This window comes from Trachurus trachurus, assembly GCF_905171665.1.
Source record: "Trachurus trachurus genome assembly, chromosome: 1".
Lineage (NCBI taxonomy): Eukaryota > Metazoa > Chordata > Actinopteri > Carangiformes > Carangidae > Trachurus > Trachurus trachurus.
This window is the reverse complement of record NC_139891.1, coordinates 23,192,832-23,218,137: the sequence shown is the minus strand read 5'-3', so window position 1 is coordinate 23,218,137 and position 25,306 is coordinate 23,192,832. Positions and strand designations below refer to the sequence as shown.

Here is a 25,306-nt window from a genome sequence, read left to right as displayed (position 1 = left end):
GCACCCTCCATGCCCTATCTGAACAGGTGAGCCACCTGTTTAATGCCCGATCACAGTTGAAATCTTGAACTGAAGGGCCTTTTAATGGCTAAAAACATTAACCTGGACAACATTTTAACAGATAGCTGGCTCCTCCAGTCAGATTTTATTCTTTTCATTGCATTCACATGCTGCAGTGGACAATTTAGCTTCAGTATTAATGCAGTATCTAAAATATATATATATATTAGAAAAGACCAATTTAAAAAATATTTTTTAATATGAAAATGTTCATGTCCATCTATATGCTCTCAATACTTGGTTGGGGCCATTTGACTTGAACTACTGGAAATAGCCTAGACTTTTCCATGTTACTCTAGTTTATTGAGTTGCCCCTGTAAAACTCAAGGATGTGGGACATTGAAACAACAGTGACAGGCAAACAGCCAATCATGTGTGTCAAACTCAATTTAGTTCAGGGGTAACAAACAGCACAATTTGATCTCAAGTAGGCCTAACCAGTAAAGCAATAGCATGATAGCCTATACATATATTTTAAAATGTTTATTTTTCCTCTGTTTTAGTACATTATTAAGATGTTTACAGTTAATGAACTATCCTTTTACAAAACATATTATGAACCACCTGAAATTTCTTGATAAAAATATGTGCAATTTAAAATTTTCACACTTGCTGAGGGCCGGACTGGACCCACTGTTGGGCCGGTTTTGGCCCGCGGGCCGCATGTTCACACCCCTGTTTGAAGCGCCGTCTCCACGTGTGTTTATTGACAACAGGATAGGACACGTTAGCTCGTCGGTATGGTAACTAAACGGTGCGTCTGCCCCGAGTCTGAAACAGCGGCGGCGTTAATGAAGCAGCGTCAGGCCGCTCACCGTCAGTGAAATGCTCGGTGAAATCGCCGATTAAATACAGCCAGCCGCGAGCAACGTACAGCCTATCTCACCTGGTAGAGCACCCGCTGCAGCGACCCAGCTCGATCCCACCTGACAGTGCCTTTGCTCCGCGTCAACCCCCCCTCTCACTCGCTCCCTCTCCCCCCGTCTCTCTCCAGCTGTCCTTTCAAAATAAATGCATAAAACGTCCGAAAATAAAAAAATAATAAAATCTGAGTCGGTGCTTGCCCGACCGGGCAAGTCCGCGCAGGTTCTACCTGCCCGCCGGTAATTTTTACTTGCCCCGGGCAATCGGGCAACCGTTATTGTCGAACCCTGACATATGTTATAGTTCTAAGATTTTCTATTAAAATAAAGCCAATAATGACATTTTTTGTGTTCTCTTTTTATTTGGAAAAGTATCGAAAAACATGTTGGTACCGATACCGGTACCAAAATGTTGGTATCGTGACAACACTACTTTGTTGATTAAACAAACAGGAGCGCTTCAGACGACCTGTAAACATAGTTAGCCGCAACTTGACACTCACGCGAGACTTCGCAAGACTTTGTATTACAGCTCTGTTTACAAACATGTCCGCTTGCTTAAAGCAAACAAACCCCTTAGTGCATGTTTGAAAAGCCAAGTGGTTCTGTGGGGTGTAAATAGCCTAAACAGCGTAAGATCGGACTGCTCCCATTCATCGCTGCCGTGGCGATGCGGGGACTGCAAAACAGGAGCATTAAAAAGAAAATCTTCAGAATCCTTCTTTTAGACCTAAATTATTAGGAAACTACAGCCCCAAGTTGGATTTCCCCAGAATTGTCCTTTAAGGTAATTTAGGTGTAGTTCAGTCCCTTGACTAAAACTGCAACGTAAGCTGGAAATCTGCCCAACTAGTGGTGAGTCTTCACCTACATATGTCTCCTTCTCTGTTGACTTGTGAGGCTGCCAGTTTGCACTTAAGAAAGCTGTTTAATCCTTACCTAGAATAACCAGCTATCTCTTGAGCTACTGGCTCTCACTGGGCCATAAGACAAACCAGGAAACACTGGTACTGGTTGCAGTCACCACTCTCTACACATAGGGGATGGGTACTGTCTGGATTTAACCGGTAGCGATACCGATGCTGCTTATAAATTCCAATACTTACCGCCCCTAGTTTATCCGGCCCCACTGCAACCATGATGCCATGGAGTCTCTCCTCTACGCTATCAGCCAAACCACCCTCACCCATGGCTGACTGCTGTCATCTGACTAGATGGATACTAATCTCAGAGCTGCTGAGAGAAAATATTGTAAACTCAGTGATGCCTGCAGATCTCAAGGGTTGTTATTCGCCCCTATTTTCCTTCTCATCCAGCATCCAGTGCTGCCAAAACTGCTTTTTATAATCAGTCTCCTCCAGTGAAGAGAGAGACCACTTCCCTCATCCAGCCCTCTTTATGAGGAAAAGCCACCAAAAATCCTGAGATGTCCCACTACATGTCCATCTCTGTCTCCCCTGGTCAATGGCACGACAGTTACAGTTCTTTCATTTACTCCTTTTATTGTGCGTGAGATATCAAAACAACATCCTTCTGAATGTCAGCTAAACTGTCAATAACCACCTCCCAACCAGCCTACAGTAGGTAACACCCCTGGTCAAAAAGCCTTCACTTGACCCTGCTCACACTGAACTGTTGCCCACTCTTATCTAAGGCTTTCCACCAGGTCATGGAGATTCTCTCATGGGAACCGCTGACCTTTTTGATCCAAATCAGTCTGTCTTAAACTCCACTCAAAGGGTTATGTTGGTTATTAAAGAAGCCCTAAGGGCAGCCAGACCTGCAGCCTAGTCCTTGGTTCTTATCTTACTGAACCTACTGTATATTGGCAGCTTTTGGCACAGTGATCCACAGCTTCCTGCTACTGGTACTCTTTGACATGGGCATCTCTCTGGGTTTGAATCCTACCTCAATGAGCATTGTTTCAGTGTGGCATGGCAAGGAATGATGAGGAATGATCATCCTGGCAATTATCTATCAATGATTTCCTCTTCATCTTGGGTGTCAGGTTTGACGACATCCTCTCTTTCCCTGTCCTTGTTATGCCTGTCTCCCCATTTCACAGCTTTGCACTGTGAACCATCACCTCATCACCTGCCTCAATATGCCACCCAACTCTTGTTACAGGTCATGTCTCTTCACTACGTTAACTTCTAGTGCATCTCAGGACACGTGCAGTGAATTTCTTAATGAATCTTTCCAAAATGCACGGGCACGTCTGATTTTCGATCAACTTAAAAGGCCACATGTCACTCTGTACTGCTCATTGGCCTCCCGTAACATACCCATGGCCACTCAAATCAAAGTTAAAGGCACTAATGCTTGCCCACAGAGTAACTTCTGTGTATGCATCCATCAAATTAACTCTATCATACAGGCTTGTGCTCCTTTTCAGTCACTGTGTTCCTGCTACTCTTCCTTGATCTAGAATTTCCACCCCTACACAAAGCAATCACAGTCTATAGTCTGTTCTCATTTGTTGTTTCCTAAAGGTGGAGGGAGTTACCAAATGCTATTAGAGCATGGGTGTCTGTCACTGGCTTAAAGAGTCTCTTGAAGACTTGTCCCTTTAGAGAGATTCTCCTCTCTAAAGCAAAACCCCAATGTGCCTAACTGGCACTAACTGTGCCCTTCTTTACTTCATCTTTTTGCACTTCGTCTTATTGTACAGTGCTCGATTACTCCCAAGATCTCCCACTACACTGAGGAACAGTGTTGTTCCTTATTGGATTAATGTATGCACCTGATTAAATTAATTAAAATAAAATTATTTACTAATAAATGACCAAAAACAATACAAATGTAATGTTCTGCAAGCACTTAAAGCAGAAGTAAGTGGTCCGGTCGTTTTCGCTAATGCTGCGTTCCAGGCAGGCTTTTGAAATCGTAAATTACAGCTTCAAGTCACAACTTACGACTTTGTAGCGTTCCAGGCAACCCACTCGTGTTTTTCCGACCTGTTTTACCGGTGAAAGTCACTATAACTGCCACTCGTAACTTCCGACCGGTGAACTCGTACCAGATCGAACTGGTACCACTTCACGGTCGGAAAAATACGAGTTTCCTTGAACGCACCATAACAGTCCTCGTCCCTACGTCGCCACATTCACGGCGTCCCTTGGCTGCACACACAGCCCTGCATGCCGTTCTCTCTCCTCATTGGATAAAAACTGTAGGATACGATAAATGTTTTCTCTTCGGCTCAGAGCAGAGCAGAGGGACTGACAGACCCGTGTTTCAGACCAAACACTCTATGTAAGTGATTGCTGTCGGAAGATATAACTATTTAAGACTTATATTAACACAAATATATCACTTACTTCTGCTTTAACACTCTAAATTTGATCAGTGCTTTGTTTTTCTGCTCTTAAATCCATTATTTGTTCAATGCATCATTTTTTTCTCTCTAACTTCAATAGGTCATGGTTGCCGTTCCCTTCTTCCATGTTACTCCGTCATTATCTCTCCTCTCACTCAGGCTTCCTTCCTCAAACTCTCAATGTCTCTCTAAGGGACTCCGTTGTCCTTTCCCTCTGACCCTTTCTCTTTCCCTTTCCTGCCACCCCCTCCCAGCATCATAATAGCTCTGACCTTAAAGGGTCACTCAAAGTGTCATATTCCTGTAAGAGAGCCAGTGTGGTGATGCATGGTTGAGCACCCAGTCCCATTTCAATCACCAGAATGACTGTGGTTAACTGTGCGGTGGGGTAGGGAAGATCCCTCCGGCCAGTCAAATATATGTCCCCTGAGGTGAATGATGGGGGCAGTCAGCAACTTATCTGCACTGTTCCATCACAGGGCTTTTGTGAATGTAAGTGCTGCAGAGCAAAAAATGAAAAGTGTTTGAATCATGTCAAGACCAGACAGCCAGTGTAGTTTAGACAAAGGGAGAGCAACAAATTGCTAAAGTTTGATGAAGACGATATGATGAAATCGACCGAAAGTAAAAAGGCTCTGTGGCAACCATTATGGCCTTTAGCCGTTTTGTGTGTTTAGTTGCATGCAGTCAAAACTTGGGATTGAATGTGCTCGGTATGTCCAGGCATTTGTGTACAGTATAAGTGCATTTTTCCAATATTTCACTAATAACAGCGACATACTGTAGATGCTGTTTGTAGCATGTGAACACACCGCAGAGTTTTTTTTTATTTTCCTTGAACATAATTTGGTGTCAGGAAAACATCTGCAGTACATGCTTCAAGGTTTGCTTTGTAATGGTGACATATGCTCAAGTCCATTAAGACCAAGTTATTCCCTTCATGATTCACTTAACGCTCCCCTGCTGTGGGAGTGCCCTACACCCAGACTCTTTCACCAATCCTTAGACCTAACTCAGTGCCTCAGCTCAAGAATTCAGAGACAGTTGTTAATGTCTTCAGTGAAGCACTTTTCATTTTAATGAGACGTTGTACTTTAGAAATTCTTAAATTAAGTCTCTCAGTGACCAGACATGCTCTGGATAAATGGAGGAATAAGTCATTGTGATTTAGTCTAATGCAATCACAGGTGTGTCATATTGGATATCACATTGTGATAAGTGATGTTTGAATGTAATAAATTTAAGATGTTATCACACTATCCACCAATCAGTAATTCAGACTCCATATAGACACCAAGTTTACGTCTTGACTTGTGTGCACCCGGTAATTTGGAAAAAGAGATCAAATGAACTATGGTTGCCCTCTAAAATTCAAGTCGATGCGAGTGTGATCTCACTTGATGCTCATTGCAAATTTATAGATGGTTGTTTATAAGCTTAAGGGTGGACATGTAGGCTCACATTCAGAATAGACATGTAAGTGATAGATGGATATTCATACAGTAACCACTTAAAGAAACAAATTTATTGGGGATAACTCAACCCAACCTAAGACAACTTTCTTTTTTTCTTTTTTTACACAATCGTTCTTTCCTGTGCAGCATGGCAAACATTCACTCTGCTGTTGCTGCTGAATTATTTTGCGACTATACAGACACTCCCACAGATTGAATTCCTCTGAATATTTGACTCTTTCAGTCAACCATCAACAAAAAATCAGAGCTGGTGTATTGTATTTGATGGATTGACAAGTGTGTGTGCGTGGCAAAAGCTAATTAAATCCCAGCTTTATTTGTGTTACTGTTACTCTTTATTTGTGTTACTCTGGGCAGTCGTCACCCTAACAGTACATTTGTTCTAGTGTTGTGGAAATGTGTCTTTAATATTGGTTTTCTTTGAGTGAAAGTTGCTGTTGCTGTGAACATTTCTGTATTAATAACACTGTCTACCATATCATGTGTTATAAATTAAAGAATTCTATAGTTACTGATTGGAAAAGAAAGACTTTACAGTGAAACTTATCTCTTTACCTAACACATTAGTGTATGTAAACCTGAGAAAAGAAAAGTCCACATACTGTAGGCTATGCCCTGCTGCTGAACTCATTTATTTTTTTCCAACGTCATTCTTGCTCTTCACTCTTTAAAAACCCGCCTGCAGCAACGCCTTTCATCTCCACTTGCTGTTCAGTTCCTTAAAAACATTCAAATCAAACCCATAAAGTTGGACCAACACACAAAGAAACAATCTTCAGCCCTTGCAGTTTTTTCCAATGGAAGTTCACCTACTGTTTGATGTTATCCAGACAGTTTTTTAGAAGCAATGTGTGAAACTGACCAGGCTTTGCGAGCAGATCAATTGCTGTTTTCATGCCAGAATTGTGCTTGATAGATAAAATACTGATCTTGGACTGGATCCAAGGAGGCTGCTGAACACAGCTTTATTGAGTGTATACAAATTTTAATTAATACATAAAATCAAGGACATATGGTGGTTTCATTTAGTGGTTATCAGGCAATATGTTTTTATAGGCCTTTCATGTGAAGCAGATGTGAGGTGAACTTTTGTTTCAAATTCAGTCACTCAGTAATTCACATGATTTTCCTGCCAAAAGTTGTACAATACATGTTTTAAAAGGAAAAAAACATCTGTCTGTTTTGTTGTTTGCTTCTCTGGTCAAATGTGCAACTTCACTACTGTATGTCTGACATCCACAAAGAGATAACAAGGATGTCTCGCACTACAGTTGTGTTTGTTCAGGATAGTTGCTTCAGCTGAGGTGTGATGGGATCAGTGAGTATTACTATATCTTGTTAGGCTATGTTTCTTTGTCACCAAGACGCAGCACGTTTCTTTGACAGGAATTGTGGGATCCATGCTCCTGTCTTTGGAAGCCAGCGAGACTGAGTGACAAGCTGCTTTTGTTGTCGGAAATGAAAGCCCTAATAAAACTGGTATCTCCCTGCCAGAGGGAGTTCTACTTCTACTTGCCTCGCTGCCGGTTTAATCAACTCCTGAGTCAACAAATTTATATCTCAATGTATATATATATATTTTATTTAATTCCTTCCTTCCCTTCTCCTCAAAATTGTATTGTGTTTTGAGTTTGGACCTTAGAGAGTGAGGGAGTCGATTTAGCTCTTTAGTGCTTGAGCATGTAACTTCAAATCTATCTGGACATATTTAATAACTCCTCTACCTTTTTGCTCCTTTTTCAGTGTTTATGTACAGTGCTTCTTCCGTCACATTCTTCACTTCTGACAGTGCTGTGTGATTCGTCACTCATGACTATTGTAAAGTGTTTGCCCCCCTTGTAACCTTGATTTTGTTCTCTTCTTTTCCCTGCTTTCCTCTCATCCCGTTTCCAATCCATCCTCTCTTACCTCCATCGGCTCTCATTCCCTCCCTGTCTCTCCCACTCTCTAAAAGCTTGTAATGATCTGGCCTCAGGAAGAGACAGGAAGCCCAATGCTTTGGTCCAGGTGGCCGTCATAGATCCCCACAAGCAGCACCTCGTCACTCAGGCCTGCACGGAGATAGTGGAGGTAAGGCAACTCACACAAACATGCACACACACTCACCACTCTCTGACCGGCTCCCTCTGACCTTTGATGTTTGTTGTTTTGCTGTGTCTCTGGGTCACTGGGTCTTGGCGTTCCCTCCATCTCTTTCTGCTCCTCTTTTCCCCTCAACCTTTTTTTCCTCACTCAACTGGAACAGACAATGAGCGTTGACTCTCCATTTCCTGTGACAGTTGAGTTGAGACATCTATGATAGTTTGTGTGTGGCTCTCAGCCAGTATCATCTCTTAGTATGTGTGTTGTGGGTTATAATTGTATATGGGTTCCTTTAAGTAAGAGTACTTCTGTTCCTTTATTACCCTCAGTGAGATAGTGCTGTTGTTAAGGCAACAGGCACACAAGTGTTTTTTTGGGCGGCAACAACTGCTCCCTGTCCCACAGTGGAACACCCACTCATGTGCATGCACACACCCTCTTGCACCTCCCACATACTGGATGAGGGCAAGATTTCTTGCACATAAAGAAGAGACACTTTTATTTTCCTTCGAATCCAGTAAAGCTGAATTAGCATAACCGTTCCTTTCAAAGACTGCATTTCAACTTCTTTTCCCTTTAGTCCTGTCAGGGGAACAGCACTGAGTGTGTGTGTGTGGAAACACAGGATGTGGTAGGATACTGTATGCTGGCTCAGCCAGCTCTGTAGACACTGAGTGCCGCTGGAGTTTTGATTTCATGCCTGTAATGTTCAGGATATGAAGCAGGATCTGAGGATATGGACTGCTTTCGACTTCACAAAAACAGGGTATGTGCACATTCTGTGTGATTTTACTAGTGTTTTAAAAGAGAGGTTTGCAACCTTATAAGATGTGCTTAAGACAGTCTGGAGTTTTTTCTGCCATATATTCATTTTATTAGTCTGTATAGTGTTGTAACAGTGAACATCACTACTCTTGTGTGTCCCAGTCTGTTAAGCAGTGAACAGCGACTTAAATACTAATGGTCATTAATATTTATCATTTTGACTCAAAAACAGCACAGCTTTGTGAAAATCCAATGTCACTTTGAAATTCTGTTTGAATGAAGCGTTTGTGTGCTGTAAAGAGGTCATGGTCAGGACAGTGGTAACCAGCTGGGTTTCCCCCTCTAATACACAGCCATTCAACATGAACAGCAGAGGTTCATTAACCTTTATGGCTAGGGGAGGACCTGTGTACTGTATGTGTGTTTGTGCTTTATTGTGTGCCGGGCAGTCTCACAGTGAGTCTAATATGAATTTGAAGAAAGCCCAACTGCCACTTGTGTTTCTCTTGTTTGTCACATTCCCGGGATGCCTGCTCATAACAGCTGCCGCCAGATTTACTGGACCCTGATTGGAGTGTTGGCTGCATGAACACTGGAGTATTAGTCCTACTCATGTGATAGGTGTCTTATCAGGAATCCGTGGTGTATGATATAAAGGTTTAATTTAGAAGATAAATGATGGAGCATGTCAGCTGCTACATAGCCCTCACTAGTCTTACCCATGAATCATCAGACATGAGGAAGGTAGAAAGAAGTGGACGGCATTTAATCATGTCAGATCCGGATGTTACAGTTCTGAAGCTGAAACCGATTACCTATACAGTACCACCTAATGTTTTCAGTGTTTCTCATACACAAATTGCCCAAATACATTACAACATGTTTCATACTCAGTGGTGTTAATACTGGAACTGGGACACAGTGCCATATTTCCAGATTAGGCAAAACCCTTTTATCTCCAGACAGAAAGTATGTGTCTCAATGAAGGTACTGTGTCTTCGTAAAACACAAAGAACCAGTGACAACTTAAGTAGAAAATCTTAAGCGCAATATGAAACAACTTTGACAAATGATATTTTAATCTCCTGACAAAAAAAATGTTGTTTAGTACCTGAAAAAAATGTGAAGGAGGTGCTTTGTTTTGCACATGTACATGCTTTCTCAGTGTGTGTAGCATGACACAAGAGACAAGAAACTGGGATGGAAAGAGCGGCATTGTTTTTTCTCCCCCAAACCCAAATACATCTGTGTGGGGAAAAATCCCATTCCTAAAACATGGTCAATGATTCCAGGAGTGGTGGTACTCGAGGGGATTTGACGTCACACAAAGCCAGAGGATAAAACAGCCTTTGATGTCATGCTAGTGAAGCGTAGAACCCCCTGCCTGGAGCAAGTCCAAAACGTCTAGTCTAGTGTGTGTGTGTGTGCGTGTTTAATTATGAGTGGTCAAGGGAGGGAGAAAAACCTCCAGTGCAGGGAAACTGAAGCCATAACACCATCCTCTAACCCCCCCCCCCCCACCCCTCCAAACCGAATCACACTCAAACACACACGCACGCACACCCTCAAATGGCCTAAATTGGCCGGTCCGTGGAGGTTTGCAACCCAAACAGACAAAAAAGACAAGAGAGGGGAGGGCCAGCTGTCTCCCCTAGCATACGCTGACCACTTGTATGACAGGCTGGCTTACTTCTCTGTGTAAATGGAGACAGGCTTACCACTTCAGCTCATCTCAGCCCATCAGTAGCACTAAGAAGATTCAGCCACAGCTGAGGCTGCCAAGCATGCTGGTAAGTCTGAATGAGGCCTATTCAGTGTGCCAGTGAGGGAGGCGTAAGGGGGGCTGTGTGTGTGTGTGAGTGTGTGTGTGTGTACCTGCACATTCTTGAGTATAATGGCTCTGCCTGTCTGTTTTGTCAGTGTACACCACTGATGTACTGTATACCCAGATTTCACTGAGCTCAAAGCAGAGCATTGGTCCCACTGTGTGTGTACCCACTGTGTGTGAATAGGTCTGTGTGTTTAATATATTAGTGTACACAGACCACAAAGCTTCATGGCTGGGTGGAAGAATGGTTCTGGGCATCAAGAGACGGGGTATTAGCATGTCTTGAAGGGCTGAAACAAGAAGCAATAGACTTGTTTTATTTCCCCTCTGTCAGCGCATGGAAGATTTCTGTGGTGCGGTGAGGAGGTGGGTCTGGGTCTGTGTGTGTCTGTGTGCAGTTGAACACATATTTCTGTCTTTTTTTTATGTATAATTGCACTGCTGTTTAGCGTCATGCTTGGTCTCTCACTGCTGCAACATCCCTTATTGTAGCCAATTGCCTGGACTTGTTTATTTCTCCATCTTACCTGAGCTGCAGGTAAGCTGATTAGGCGTTTGTTTGGCACTTGTGCCTGTAGATGTAACACAGGGTTCAGACTTTTGAGGCAATTATCAAACATTGTGCAGGCTGCCTAGCTTAAGGGTTTGTAATCAAAATTGGAACCATGCATTTATTTAAAGGAATAATAACGGGTGGCATTCATTTTTAAACAGTTTTACCTCATAAAGATCTCACCGGAGGTCAAAATGTCTTTTCAAATATTGTATTGTTGGAGCCTTAACTCTTTTCATCAGCACTAATTTCATGTGGCCTGGCAGCCAGTGCATATTGCTGTACTCTTTTTTAATGTGTAAGGAGCACTCAGTTAAACCTTTTTGAATGTTTAGAGAATTCATATTCTGATGGAATGACCCTGTGATTATAAAAAACGTATTACTTTATTGTCCAATAAAACAATTACAAGAAAATTATACTAACAAATGAACGATTGATGTACTTTACTTTACAGTACTTTACTCAGCATGTTGAATGTTTTACTTGCGATTTCACCTGCATTTGGCATATATAAACAGAAAAAAACAAACATAGCATGATAGTGATTAAAGCCCATACTCACCAGCCTGAGCTTAATTATTTTAAACTCAAGGGTGTGGCCATACATTCATACATGTCTGCCAGTCTGTCTGTGCCAGTCTCATTACCACTCCCCAGTCTGTACCCTGCACAGTCCCAGAGGGGCTGTGTTTGAGAGACGCCCATCAGAGTGGTGCAGAGGAACAGGAAGCCCCCAGTGTAAACACAAAGCGCTTTGAATTGGTTTGAAATAGACAAACAACAAATGGCTAAACAATTCTCAAGTGTTCCCAGGAAAACCCTCTCAACTGCTGTAACGATAAAAGTCATATTTCTTCACATTACAGTTTTATTAAAAGACTGGTGAGTGTTTAATTGTTGTTCGACAAGTCTAGCTGCAAATCTTGACAAAACTCCAGGTGATGTGATGAGATACGACAATAAATGAGCGAACAATTGAAGCAAAGGGAATTAGATATAGTAGATACTGAATTTGAACCTTCACAATGCTGTCTCCCACTTTTCCTCTTTTGAAGACAATTCATCCAACCATGTAAAACTGAACAAATGACAAAGAGTTTGCAGGCACTGCAGAGGTCTTAGAAAGGGATTTAAATATACCATTGTTAGGATGAACATTTTACAGTGTTATGACACAGAAGTCTCTGCAGCTCCCCACGGCAAATCTAACCCGCAAGCTCAAAAGGCATTGAAGTTAAAGGTGATGACTGGGTATTGTGATTACAGAGAGTTTTTGAGTGAATATTAGTTAATGTTATGCAGCCCTTTGGTGTGTTTGAAAACCCACCACTTGCTACTATAGCTGGTTTAATCCCATTGCCACATTGCTGCTGTGCCAGTTTACCTGTCAACATTTGTTGCTCCTGGCCTGCAGTCTCAGCTGGGAGACTGTAGTTATGCCAGAGCTGCAGGTAGACCCACCAGGGAGAGCTCTATCTTCTCCCTCTCTGTGCCCAGGAGAGGCGAGAGGAGTGGGGAGAAATGCCGGGAGGAGGAGAAAGACAGACTGAGCCCAGCTGTTGGCTCCTTTACCCACCTAAGCCCCCTCCCTTCCTTTTCTCCCTTTGGCTTCCTGTTTTTTTTTTTTTCTTCATGAACATGTGTGTTGCAGTATCAGTGTGTATGAGAAAAAAAGTACTGTGCACACACTCACACACAAACACACATGCAGTATCTTAACCTTTCTCTGTGTTCTCCCTCTTTCTGACAGGCGAATAAAGACCCGCTATTTCTGACGGGGGTGACCTTCCCTCCGGAGCATCCTGCTAGCCCAGAGACACTAGTCAAGCTAACTGTGTACGATGCAAAGGACAAAAGCCAGGAATCAGTGAGTAAATAGTTACTGTGTGTGTGTGTGTGTGTGCTTGCATGTTTAAAAATCCAGCAAGTGAGACAGCGGTAATGATGAGAATGTGTTCAAAGTCAGTTGGGGGAAACAGTCATCTTTCAAGTGTTGGTTGTGCAACACTGTGCTTTAAACTTTACGGGGAATGAACATGAAAAGCTGTGAGAAATCTGCTACTGAATCTCATTATATTTAAATTTATCCTACAGATTCGGAAGTGCAAAGAGTTGTGTGCTGAATTATAGCAGGCGGTGAATTATGGCACTGTGGCAGTAATTATTCATTTGAGTCGGTCTCAGACCAAGACCTTTGCCTTGAGTTTTGAAGGAAAAGGGTGTGTAGCCTTCGATGAGTATCTGAGCATGGCAGCCCGTCCTTTGGCATTGATCCCCTGGGAAAACCAGCCGGTACATCAGTAAGAATGAGAAAAGAGAGGCAGACATTGAATCCTGAATGGACCAGGCCTTCTCTGATTCAGACTTTTAAGAAGACTAGTAGGAAACTCTTCTATGTGGATCTATATGTGATCCTAATCAAGCACCCCAATCAACCCCGGGTGCCAAGATGTTAATTTGTCATAACTTATTATGAAGCATTCATGAGCTTTAAGATGAGCAAGGACTCCATCAAAGGGCTCTACAGTGATATCATTTTGCTCCCATATTGTGAGTGAAAATCAGAGCCACTGTCTTGTCAGGAAGGAACAAGATGTGACAGTAAGAATAGTTTTTTCCCTCTGGATATTTGAATTTTTGTCTTTAATTCCAGCATAAAGCTGCAACATAACAAAATGTGTGAAAATGTGTGTTTATATATAACAAGCTAAAACTAAAGCTGACTGTGTCTAGGCTGTTTAGCATATCTTAAAATTCTCATGCACTTTGTGTCTGAGAGAAGCAGGCAGATTCATATTCACAATATGCACATAATATGTCATAATATTCACAATATTATGACAGCACAGTCTCTCGTTTAACCAACGCTTATTGTCATTTGTACCGGTTAAAATGAAAATCACAGGTCATTTCAGTTGTTGACAATGTTAATTCCACAACAAACCTGATTCTGGATGCAGATTAGATAAAGTGCTCAAAACCCTCAAACCTATTTCCAAAAGCCATGAATTACTAGACTCAATGCTGTTAGAAAAGGGAAACATCCATGAAGAACAATGTGTTGTTTTCCTTTGTTAGGTGCATCAAGTGCATCTTAATGTTTTACATTTATCTCTCCCATTTAAGTCAGTTTTCATCTGCAATAAACTCATGCATATTAAGTATTTAAAGAGATGGGTTTATGTTATTTCTGTAAAAAATATCCGTAGCCTAAAAGAAATGTGAGTGCTGAGCCCTGTATTTAGCCGTTGGTATTTGCCAATGTATAACTATCTCTAATGTTGTGCTTGTATAAAGCCAATAGTTGTGTGGATGCAGTTTCATCTAACTTTTGGCATATGTTTTTTTGCATTTTTATTCTGACTTTTAAGCCGTTTTGTAACTTGAATCTAACAAGTCTTGTTGCAGGGGTTGGGTTATGCAATTTGTTACTAATTTTAGCCTAAACTCTGGTATTTTTCAACCTGCAGAGACATTTTCTCATCACTAACACAACAGCCATACCATGCTCTCCAAAACCTTTTAATGCAATTTCGGTTCAGTGCACTTGATATCCATTTTTCATATTATACATATTTAAATGTGTGCACATCAAAGTGCAAATTGAATGTGGTTTTAAGGACGTTATTTTGATTACTTGATGGTCGTTGTATTGCACAGGTCAAATCTGATGTCTATCTGTGTTCATTACTGTAATCTTTACATCTCTCACAAAGTTTTACTGAAGCAGGTGGATGTGGTTCTGTGTTGTTTTTAAACACCACACTGGTCTGCACATATTCCTTGTTTATACAGAGAAATCAGTTGGACTAGAGGAAGCATCCTCACAGTGTGTCTTCTGGCTCTGTCAAACATCTTGGGACATTTTTTCTTGAAGCAGCTCCAAATACTGGTTCCTCTGGATAATTTCAATAATATTTTCATTTGTGTCAGCTGGATTATTATGGGGAGCTAACGATTACTTTTCCTACAGGATGTGAAATATGAGCTAGGATTTATTCAATACAGGCTTTTATTTGATTTAAAAAGGAAGTAAGCAGGATTTTTATCGTGGCTATACTACAATTTTACCTTCATTAAAAAGTTCCGGAGTAATTGTGATAGTTAACTACATGACTTGTGACTTGTTGTGAGTGAGAATGGAGGCTCTCTGCCTTCACCTGGCGTCTCACGGCTGAAAACCAACCTTGCAACATCAGTGAAGTACCTGGCCGCCACCCCGGTGTCCCAGCTCTCGTCTCTGCGGCACCACGCGACACAAATGCGCTCTGTAACCCGTAATCTTTTGTTTATGGCGGTTAAGACTACACAGATACGCACGTCGTAACATAGTATATGTTATATAACGTTATCCACCACCGCTCCATGGATTGATTTTTCGGGGGCTTTGTTAAAAACAAATGCACATGGCCAGGCGGAGGTTAGCAAAACAGCGGAAAAGCGACCTGACTTGCATAGTTGCTCTTTAAAAACAACAACTAAGTAATAGATGTATTGTCCTACAGGTGATGGTGTAACATACCTGTACAGATTCTGTCCTTCAGAATAACCTTGCATACATTGTGTGCACAGGACTTCATCTGGCCTTGTACAGTTTGTATAGTTGATCTGTCATATTTTAAGAAGTGGGACTGTCTATGTTTGTGCCATGGTGCTCTGCTCACTCAGGAAACGATTATTTCCTTGAAGAAGTTGGTCTCCTGTTTCCTGGTTTTAAAAAAAAAGAGAGAGAGAGAGAAAAGAGGGTGAGCTGATTTGGAGCTAATACAAACTCCACCTGCTGATAATTCGTCCAGCTAGTAATGTATTCATCCTGCTCCAGCTTCCTCACAGATTGTGTGATGTTGTGCCAGGATACCTTTGTTCTCTAAATCTGCAAAATTGGTTCTGAGTATGTTCCCCAAGTTTGTTGTTGTGCCTGTGCCCAGTTTCATCAAATGAAAAACTCAAATGTTAAGATCAATTATTAATTCTTTAAAATTGGTGAGATACTTATGAAAATGAGCACTGTAAAACTACATATAGTTACTATTACACTACAAAAGCATAACAGCTCTTTCCATTAACTTTTAGAATACTGTACCATTAATTTGTATTTTTATCGATTGCATTAACGTTAGCAGGACTGTCACCTTAGTATGAAGGTTTTGGGTTTAAACCCTGTGTCAGAAAAACAAACAAAAAAACAATAATGAAGAACTGAGGAGATTTTTGCAAATGATTTAAAAAAAGGAAAAACTGAAATACCTCATGACATAAATATCCAAATCTTTGCTTTGATACATGAAAATTTAGCCTGGTTCAGCTGAGTGAACATGATTTTTATTGACACACACCCGTCTATATACTGTAAGGTCTCACTGCTAACGATGCATATCAGAGCAAAGACTAAGGCATGAGGAGGAAGGAACTGCCTGCAGAGCTCAGAGACAGGATTTTGTCAAGGCACAGATCTGGGGGAGAAAAAAAAATGCTGCATTGAAGGTTGAGCAGGAACTTCGCGTGAAACCTTAGGATCCCACTGTTTTTATATCTTCCTCTTAGAATTTAACCTGGTTGGCTACTTGAAATTAGCTTGGAGTGGAATTACATTTTTCCAAGGTGTTGACCACAGCTTATATTGTAATTACTCCTGTTCAGTTCCCACCTTCTTTCCTGGGACTATTTTTGCTCTGTGCCATCAAAGGTTTTTTACAAAAGTTAACACATGGTGAGCTAGATGCCTGGATATAAAATTTTATTTTACCTTTATTTTACCAGGCAAATTGCTTGAGATAAAAAAAATCTCTTTTACAAGCATGGCCTGGCCAAAATATTTTATAGATGCCTGGTTGTCGTACATGCTTGTCCCTCACACTGTCCCTCTCTTGAGTGAGATTTGTCAGTGGCCTCTGTCAGTCTGTCGAGAAGATCGCTGATAAACAACGCAAAATTTCTCTCAAGCTCGGCTTTTAGAGCTTAAAGGCCAAACCAACAGCCTTACAGGACAGGTCCATTCAAAGTCTTCACTCATCTTAAATAACTGCATTTCCTTATAAAGAAAAGATGCATCACAACATTGACCATTTTTTAAAATTTTATTTTATTTTTGGGGCTTTTATTGCCTTTAATTGATAGAGCAGTTGAGAGAGAGACAGGGAATGGGGAGGCAGAGAGTGGGGGAATGACACGCAGGAAAGGGCCGTCCGACGCGGGACTCGAACCGGGGCCGCCTGCACCGAGGACTGAGCCTCGACATGGGGTTTTATCAGGATTTTTTTTTTTTTTTTTTTTTTCCGTAGTTGTGTCTTAGATTTGTACAAACCCCTCTTCCTTTATCATAGCAGACCTCATGTAGTGGGCAGGCAGTTCTTGAAGATTGTTGTTCCCTCTTTTTTTTTTCAGCTGGAACCAACGCTCTCATGCTGTGGTTGGCTTTAAGATTCTTCGGCTGCGCTCCGCTAGGCACAGTGTGCTTGTCTGGGTCTCATTAGAGACTTTTTAAGTGACACAGGCATGACCCTGAACATGAGCTGGCACAAAGCGTCAGCCCCCAGCCGCTTAAGTGGCAGATCGGAAATCACTCAGCCAAGGCTCAGTCATTTAATTTTACTTTTTTTGTGAGAGAGGGCAAGCATGAACGGTTTGATGTGTTTGTGTGTCTGCATGCATTTTACAAATCAGCTGTCAAAAGTTTTACAGATCCCTTTCAGGGATATGTAGCAGATGCTCTCCTACCAGCCTACCAGCTGATTCTCTGCACTGGAAAGCAGACAGCACACATGATAACCAACCACTAAACATCAATATATATAAAAAACTTAGCAAATTTGCCATTTTATCTGATATGCCATGCTGTATATTGCCCTAAGAGTTTTGGAGTGGAAATAAGAGGGGATGAAATTGAAACACGGAGGGGGAGGAAGCTGATGGAGCGAGGTTTATAGACGACTGCTTTAACATTTGTAGAGGACCGGGGAATTTCATGGTAGGATGATTTCCCTCTGCCTTGGGCTTCCCATTTAGATATTCTAAGATGACACTGGCTGCATGGTCATGAATATTTGAGTACATGCACAGGGCACAGGGAACGATAAGTGAGGCAGTGAAGGTGTGAGAAGGGGTACGACCGGGTAAGATATCTCTCAGGTGTTAGTGACCCCCCTTCCTCCCTCAAGCTCTAGTTGTCAAAGGATGACAGGCTAGCCTTTTTTTTGTCACTGATGTCTTACCTTCAGCTGCACTTTGAATGGCTCCCAGGGGCAATAAATTCCCTTTCAGCTCACATTCTGATCACTGAATCAAGAAATATTCACTGTAGCTGAAAGGCACTATACCTCACTTTTAAAGCAATTTTATCATAAGCCCAGACAACTCTTTGAATATGATGATGTCAACAAAGAGGGTTCAAAACATAATTGATGCATCTTGTCTCTGAACATGGTTTTAATAGGCGATGAGAGAAAAGCTGACTGTCATGATACATGAGGAGGAAAATATGATAATTACATTTGTGCACGTGATTTCAGAGCACAATTACTTTTTTAAAATCTAAATCTGAAATCTTTAATTTGAAAGTGTTCAGAACCGTATTTCAGTACTTACTGTAGAAGGCCCTTTGGCAGTACGGGTGCATCTCAATAAATTAGAATATCATAGAAAAGTTTATTTATGTCAGTAATTAAATTCAAAAAGTGAAACTAATACATTATATAGCTCCATTACAAACAGAATGAAACATTTCATGACTTTATTTATTTTATTTTGTATTGATTATGGCTTACATTTAATGAAGACCTAAAATCCAGTATCTCAAACAATTTGAATATTACAAAAAATCAAAAAGCATTTATAGATAGATAGAAGATATTCTAATTTATTGAGATGCACCAAGTTGCAGCTTCAAGTTAATTTGGAAAGACTCAACAAGCTTTTACTTGTCTTGGGGACTGGAATATGTGGTCAGATGAGACATTTGAGGCTCTTAGATTAAATCTCCGTGGCCAGTCTTCAATGTTGATCAGAAATCAGAGCAAGGCTCATCAGAGAGAGGTAAGATAAATAGAAAGTGTTGAGTTAAAAGCGTATGAAAGTGGCAACTAAGATTATTTGTGTGTGTTGAGTGCATCACATTTGCGCTCACTTCCCTCTGTGAGGAGGCTCGAAGACACACGGCTAATGACAGACCTGTGGTTTGTTGTCGGTGCAAACCTGTCACTGAGTGTTCTCATGGTGTAAAGGAATAGGACAGCTGCCTCTGTAAGAGCTCTTCTCTCTAATCACCGCCTCATTTATCCTGCCTTTGCTCTCTGCAGTCTGGAATGAACATGTAATGCAGTTTTCAGTTTGCATTCCCATTACTGACCATGGTGAGGAATTTTGATTGGTTTCTGTGATGTGCATTGTAGTGTGACAAACAGAAGACCCCATCTGAGTAATACAGGAAAATGGAGCATGTCCGGCCATTTCCATAAAGCCGCCATAAAATATATTCAATCAAATAAAACACAAGGAAAAGGGTTTTTTACTGGGCGACTATATTGGCTATTTCTTCCTCTGGCCGACACAAGCAGCTTGATGAACACATGTGCGTGCACAGACACCATCTGCACAGAGGGGATAGAGCAAGATATCTTTGATCCGGAGGACGATGGAGAAAGAACTGATCTAAGTTCCATCTCAAACTGCTTGCCTGTTCGCCATACACGCACCCACACACCGAGAAAATTGGATTGAATGTACAGTATGAGAGGAGTCCCAAAGCATGGGAAGGATGAGGTTTTGTTGGATTTTTTTTCCCCCCGTGAGTCTCCTGCTTGACTTTTCATACCAGTTCAAATGTAATATTCACAATTTCCCAGGAGGGAGCTGCACCGTTCACAATGTTAAAACTACATGCTGTTTTGTTTTAATCAAATTAGACCAGTTCCACTTCACATTTTGTCGATATTAGGGATAAAATTGGGCAGGAATCTAACACCCTTTCTTTGAGATGCACCGTTTTATATAATAATGTAAAAGTTTTTTTAAGTTTTAAAGCCCTGCTTCTAAAATGTGGATCCTATCATGTCATCAGCCATTTGGTCTGATGTCATTCATCTACACACTCAGTATAGAAAGTTTTTAGCCCCCTTCACTTTTTGCACACCTTCTTGGATTGTAGTTTTAAGTGTAAATTGTAAAAAAATATTATTTTTTCCTCAACAATCTCTCTTACAGTAATAAGCCAAAGTAACAAAGTGAAAATTAGATGTAGCGGAATTTTAATTTTAGTTTTCATCATCGACAACAGCATTCAGACCCTTAATTCAGTAGTTTGTAGAAGCCCCTCTGCAGCAACTAATAATAATAATAATGGATTACATTTATATAGCGCTTTTCTATTCTTACCCGATACCCAAAACGCATACAGTAACTATTATTCATTCATACCACATTCACACCAGTGATGGTAAGCCACCTGTGTAGCCACAGCTGTCCTGGGGCAGACTGACTACAGCCTAAAGGTTTAAATATGGCCTTTAAACTGGGTTGCAGTGTTTTCTTTGCTGTTTGCTTTGTGTCATTGTTGTGCTTAATGGCCCAGCCTCCTTTCCCCTGCTGCTGAGAAGCCCCACCCACAACATGACGCTGCACCACTATGATTCACTGCAAGCACGGTATTTGCCCAGTCACCATTGCGACACAGACTTTCTTTTTAGTCACAGGTCATGAAAATCCTGATGCACCCAGATGACTGGCTGATCTGTGAACCGTGCAGCCCAATAGACAGCTCTCAACTCTGTCTCAACTCACAGAGAAACCGTCACAGCCATTACCAGTTGCTGTGCAGTGATCATTTTGGACTTTCCACAGTCCCTTCCAGATGAGGGCTGCTCTCCCTCTACACTGAGGATGCATAACATTTGTATTTCATGTTGACATGCTTGAGTCAACAATAACAGAGTGGGTTTGTGTACAGTGTGTACCCCAACTGCCCCACAATCTCCAGTGAGATCTGCCTCTAGTGTTGGATTCTCTCTGCTCCTTTTCTTTTAAACCCCTTGGCACAGGTGGAGCTGAGATGGGCATCCATTAAGGCGGCGTTCACCCTTGACATTACATCAGCCAAGTGCAAGTGTATACTGCGTCCTCTGTCACTATGACTCATGTCTGCAGTGGAATCCAGATGACTTGGGTGTCACTTTGGGGCCAAATCCAATGTTTCTCCCTAAGGTGTTGTCACGCTTACACCTCAACCCGTCTGTTCAGTTGGCATGGTTTAATCCCCCACCAGGAAAAGGGGAAAAGTCAAGGTTGCTATGCTCAGTAAGACCCTACAGTGACGCTGCTGTGAGCGTTCAGCAATCCAAACAGCTCTTTGTTTGTTATGATGGCCGCAAGCGAGGTCATGCTCTTTCCAAGCAGTGACTGTCCCACTGGATCGTGGATGTTATTGCTCATGCGTATGACATTGTACAAGGTTGTACAAGGTTCTACAAGGTGAATGAATACCACCTGACGTGGTACATCTGCATAGGTCTTCTGCATGTGCTCGGGATTCCCTCTGATGTTTTTAGTACGAGTCATCCAGAGCTTGAAGCACCGCTTCTGGCAGTCAGGAAGGAAGTGTTCGTTCACTCACAATCCTCGACGAGAAAGTTTCTTAAAAAAAACAGATTCCCTGAAGACACAGGAAGATGATACCCTCTCTTGGGGCATTGTATTGTTTGTGTAAAATACTCTCTCTGTACAGTACGTAACGTATGCTTCATTCATATTCATAGATTCATAGAACCATGGTTACATCTGTAACTTTCAATTAATTACTGTCCTTCACTTGTATATTTGTTACCTTTTGAGCTGAGAAAGTCTGTTTGATAAACTGACTTTCATTGAGGTGTAATGAATTACCATTACAATCATTTATCGCATCGTACTGTACATGTTTTCCATTGTGTAGAAGCTAATTGCTACATTTTTCAGGACTGTAAGGCCTTGGCGAAGACAGAGTTCAGATATGATTAGACAGAACTTCAAATGTTCAGAATCAAAAAAACTTTTGTACAGAAATCAATCTAACATTTCTTGGTACACAGTTTGTGCTAGCTTTACGTCACTCACTACTGTACGTAATGATGCGTTGTTGTGATTGTCGCAGATTCTCTTATTCTGCCGTCTACCTGATTTGAGCACTGTTTGACTGGCAGATATTAGCCACATCTCAGGAGGCAGTTAGAGCAGCCCCTATTCCATGATGAATTGTTGCTCCAATTATGAACTGCTGAAGTATGGAGAATCCCGGCCTCAGTTAATCCTCCCCTGTCAATAATCATGATGTGTAAAAAGAGGTGACTTGACATATTTTTGGCATAGCCAGTTGCTTTTAGCTGGATGAGTGTCAGTGTGGTGGGAATTTTCTGTAAGTGCGCAGAAATAGAGAGGGGGAGAGAAATGGAAGCAGACAGGGAGACAGAGCAGACAGGGAGAGAGCTAGAGGGGACGGACACACACACACAAACGCACGCACACAAACACACTTTTACAAGAACCAATCTCAGAGATATCCAAGAAAGGTCTTGGTAGTGATTGGGTGGACAGCTGAGCAGTGATAACCTATGAGAGTAACAGTCCTCAGATAAGGACTGTCTCTTGTCTGATGGCCACTTTGCTTCCCTCACCATCATTGTGCCAATGTCAGCCAATGTCACAAGTGCTGAAAAGTACTGCTGTTCAAGTCAGCAATACTAAAATTACTCAAACTAGTGGACCCCCTTCTCTCACTTGCTCCCTTCCTTTTGCTGGCAGTCTTGCCAAGCAGAAAATTGAAGATACTTTAATAGTAGTGATACTTTGGCCATGGGCAGTATAAAGCCATTTTGCTCTATTTAAGTGTTAGGTCTGCTGCTTTAATGAATATGCTATGCTGCCAATGGATGCATACTTTCTTGTCCAATTAGTGTTGTGTCAACACAACACATTAAAATGTCAAAAAGATAACAGCATGCCCTTCCTTATTAAATTAAGTCTGGCCTTGTTATTTCCCCCTCTCTGTCATAGTGTATCTAAAGCTTCCTCCAGGATTAGCTCACTGTTTATGTCCTATTTCTATTCATACTTGACACATCTCTTTCATCATAATGTTGGCTCATAAAAGGCCTAATAAAACATGCATTGTTTGGTTTAACTGTGACTCTTTCATTTTGGTCAATGAAAGTAGTTATTTTTTCATTAATGTCCTATTCATAGTCAAAACAGTTGCACACCTCCACACAGATAAGCTGCCCAGTAAAACCCTAATAAATGGTAATGGACTGCACTTATTGAAACCAAACTATTACACCGTCTCAGCCAAGGCAGGACTCGGAGAGTCAGCCATAGCAACATCTTAGAGCAGCTTACAGCAGTTTGAAGCCTCGGTGCAAAGAGATGTAGAGGACCAGGAACATGTTAACATATTGACTGACAACTGTGAGCTGCCACCCTTGACTTCTGCCCTCTCCGACTGGTTTGAAGGTTAAGGATCTTTGACGCTTTACAGAGCCGCAACGCTGATCAATAAGTCTGAGTCACACACAGCACTGGCAGCATCTGGCAAAACCTTTATACATTAAGATACTGTAGGTTTCAGTTTTTAATATGCTACGAACTATATTAGAAAAAAAAGTTACATGTTGTAACTTTGATAGAGAAGTCACTCTCAATTCGCCTCACATTCGCCCAACACAATGACAGTCAGGACCAACTTTCTGTGTTTACTGTTCTGATCAAGGGGATTGAGCTGCCAGCCCTGCAATTAATGGATGACCTGCTCTACCTCCTGGGCCGCGGCTGCTCACACAAGTCTGGGCTTCATTGGTGTAACAGAGGGACAAGGGTCTTGCTCAGGGTTACCACAGTGGTGAGACTGGGAGAGGGGAGAAGCACTGCTCTTTTAATTTTACCAGCCTTAACCTGCCAGTGACTCATGATATCAGAAAAACATTAAACTGCATGTCAGGCTGAGAGGTGTAGCTGCCACACAGTTATTAAGATATAAAGTGAATCAATTTCTATATAAGGAGTTCATCACAGTGAACATAATAGTCAATTCTACCTGAGCTTTCTGTAGAGAGATGGTAGAGATCCCTGTCCTGAAAGTCAATTAGAAACATGTGAAAGCAGCTGTGAAAGGTTAGCAGCTATGCGACTTCTGCCCGTCACAACACAGTTGTCAATCATAGCAGTATATAGCAAGTGAGCCACACGACTGGGAACTTAAGGGGTGGCTACTACAGGCATTACTTATGAGTGTGTATGAGAAATTCTTGGCTTTCAGCACACAGCTATGATGTGTACTAATGTCGATCGCTTTCGCCAGGGAAAAGTGCTGTAGTTTCACTAATTATAATATGATATACAGTACACAGAAGTTCCCACTTTTGCCACTCTCACATTCTGCCCATTCCAACTGGCCGTAAATTATGGTCATTTATGTGAATTTAATTTCACATCCCACCCAGGCAGGCAACAAAAAAATGCATTTGATGGATTGCACAATTACGCCTCTGTGAACTTCCACTCGCCAAACCCAGGAAGTGCCTCTCTTTTATCGCCCAAGTACCCATCAGGCATCACAGAGTGTCTTCAGAATTCCTCTTTAGTAAATTCTCCATAAATTTACCTTTTTTTCCCCCCAAGTTCAAATTTCAGTGCTCTGGCAGCCTTGCTAATTATTCACTTGATTATTGGGCCTCTGATGAAGTTTTTAACTCTGCTCCCGTTACTGTTGCCAGTGGCCTCAGCGTTTATGTGCCCCATTACAAGCAAAGTGAGAGAATGAAACATCACACAAGAAAATAGAGGGCATCTCTGTTTCGCCTTATTATAATTGATGAAACTTTAATTTTGGCAGAAATAAAATACCTCTGTGTGAGAATTTTGCTTTCAGTTCTTGAGCTACATTAAATGAATTGGAAAGTGCTTATTAGTAGAGGGAAAATGTGTCGGGGTAAAGCCTATCTTCTTTGTGGACAGAGACTGCAAATCAAGCTCATCATTAAAAAATCTGTGGCAGCTTTTAATATTATGGATGCAGAATATACGTATATGGCAACCCTCCAAAACCTGAATGGGATTTGCCTTTCACGAGACAGATACATTTGACATAGTAATGAATTAAAGTGCTTCTTCGCCATGTACTGTACAGATAGTGTGAGATTGTCCTCGAAGCTTTGAAAGCACTGCTCTGTCTGCCTTTTCCTATTAAAAAGAAAATCCTGTTAACTTTGGCACACTTGTAAAAGTGCTGGAGCCAGACGGATGACAGTTGAGGGGGGGGGGGGGAATAAATGGTCCCTGACCCCAGAGAATAGAAAGTTTAAACACTTTAAAACATTTTTATTGACAACTGAGCACTCG

At 41.5% G+C, this 25,306-nt stretch overlaps 1 protein-coding gene across 1 annotated transcript in view; it reads left to right on the top strand.

The window, feature by feature from the left end:
- Positions 1-25,306, top strand: part of inpp4b (inositol polyphosphate-4-phosphatase type II B) — a gene marked incomplete at its 3' end in the record, with an annotated part of 138,200 nt that overhangs the window by 13,313 nt on the left and 99,581 nt on the right. The window contains exons 3-4 of the mRNA XM_083972504.1: positions 7,672-7,787; positions 12,699-12,815. Coding sequence (XP_083828630.1) covers positions 7,672-7,787; positions 12,699-12,815 — 233 coding nt within the window. The remainder of the gene's footprint in view (positions 1-7,671; positions 7,788-12,698; positions 12,816-25,306) is intronic.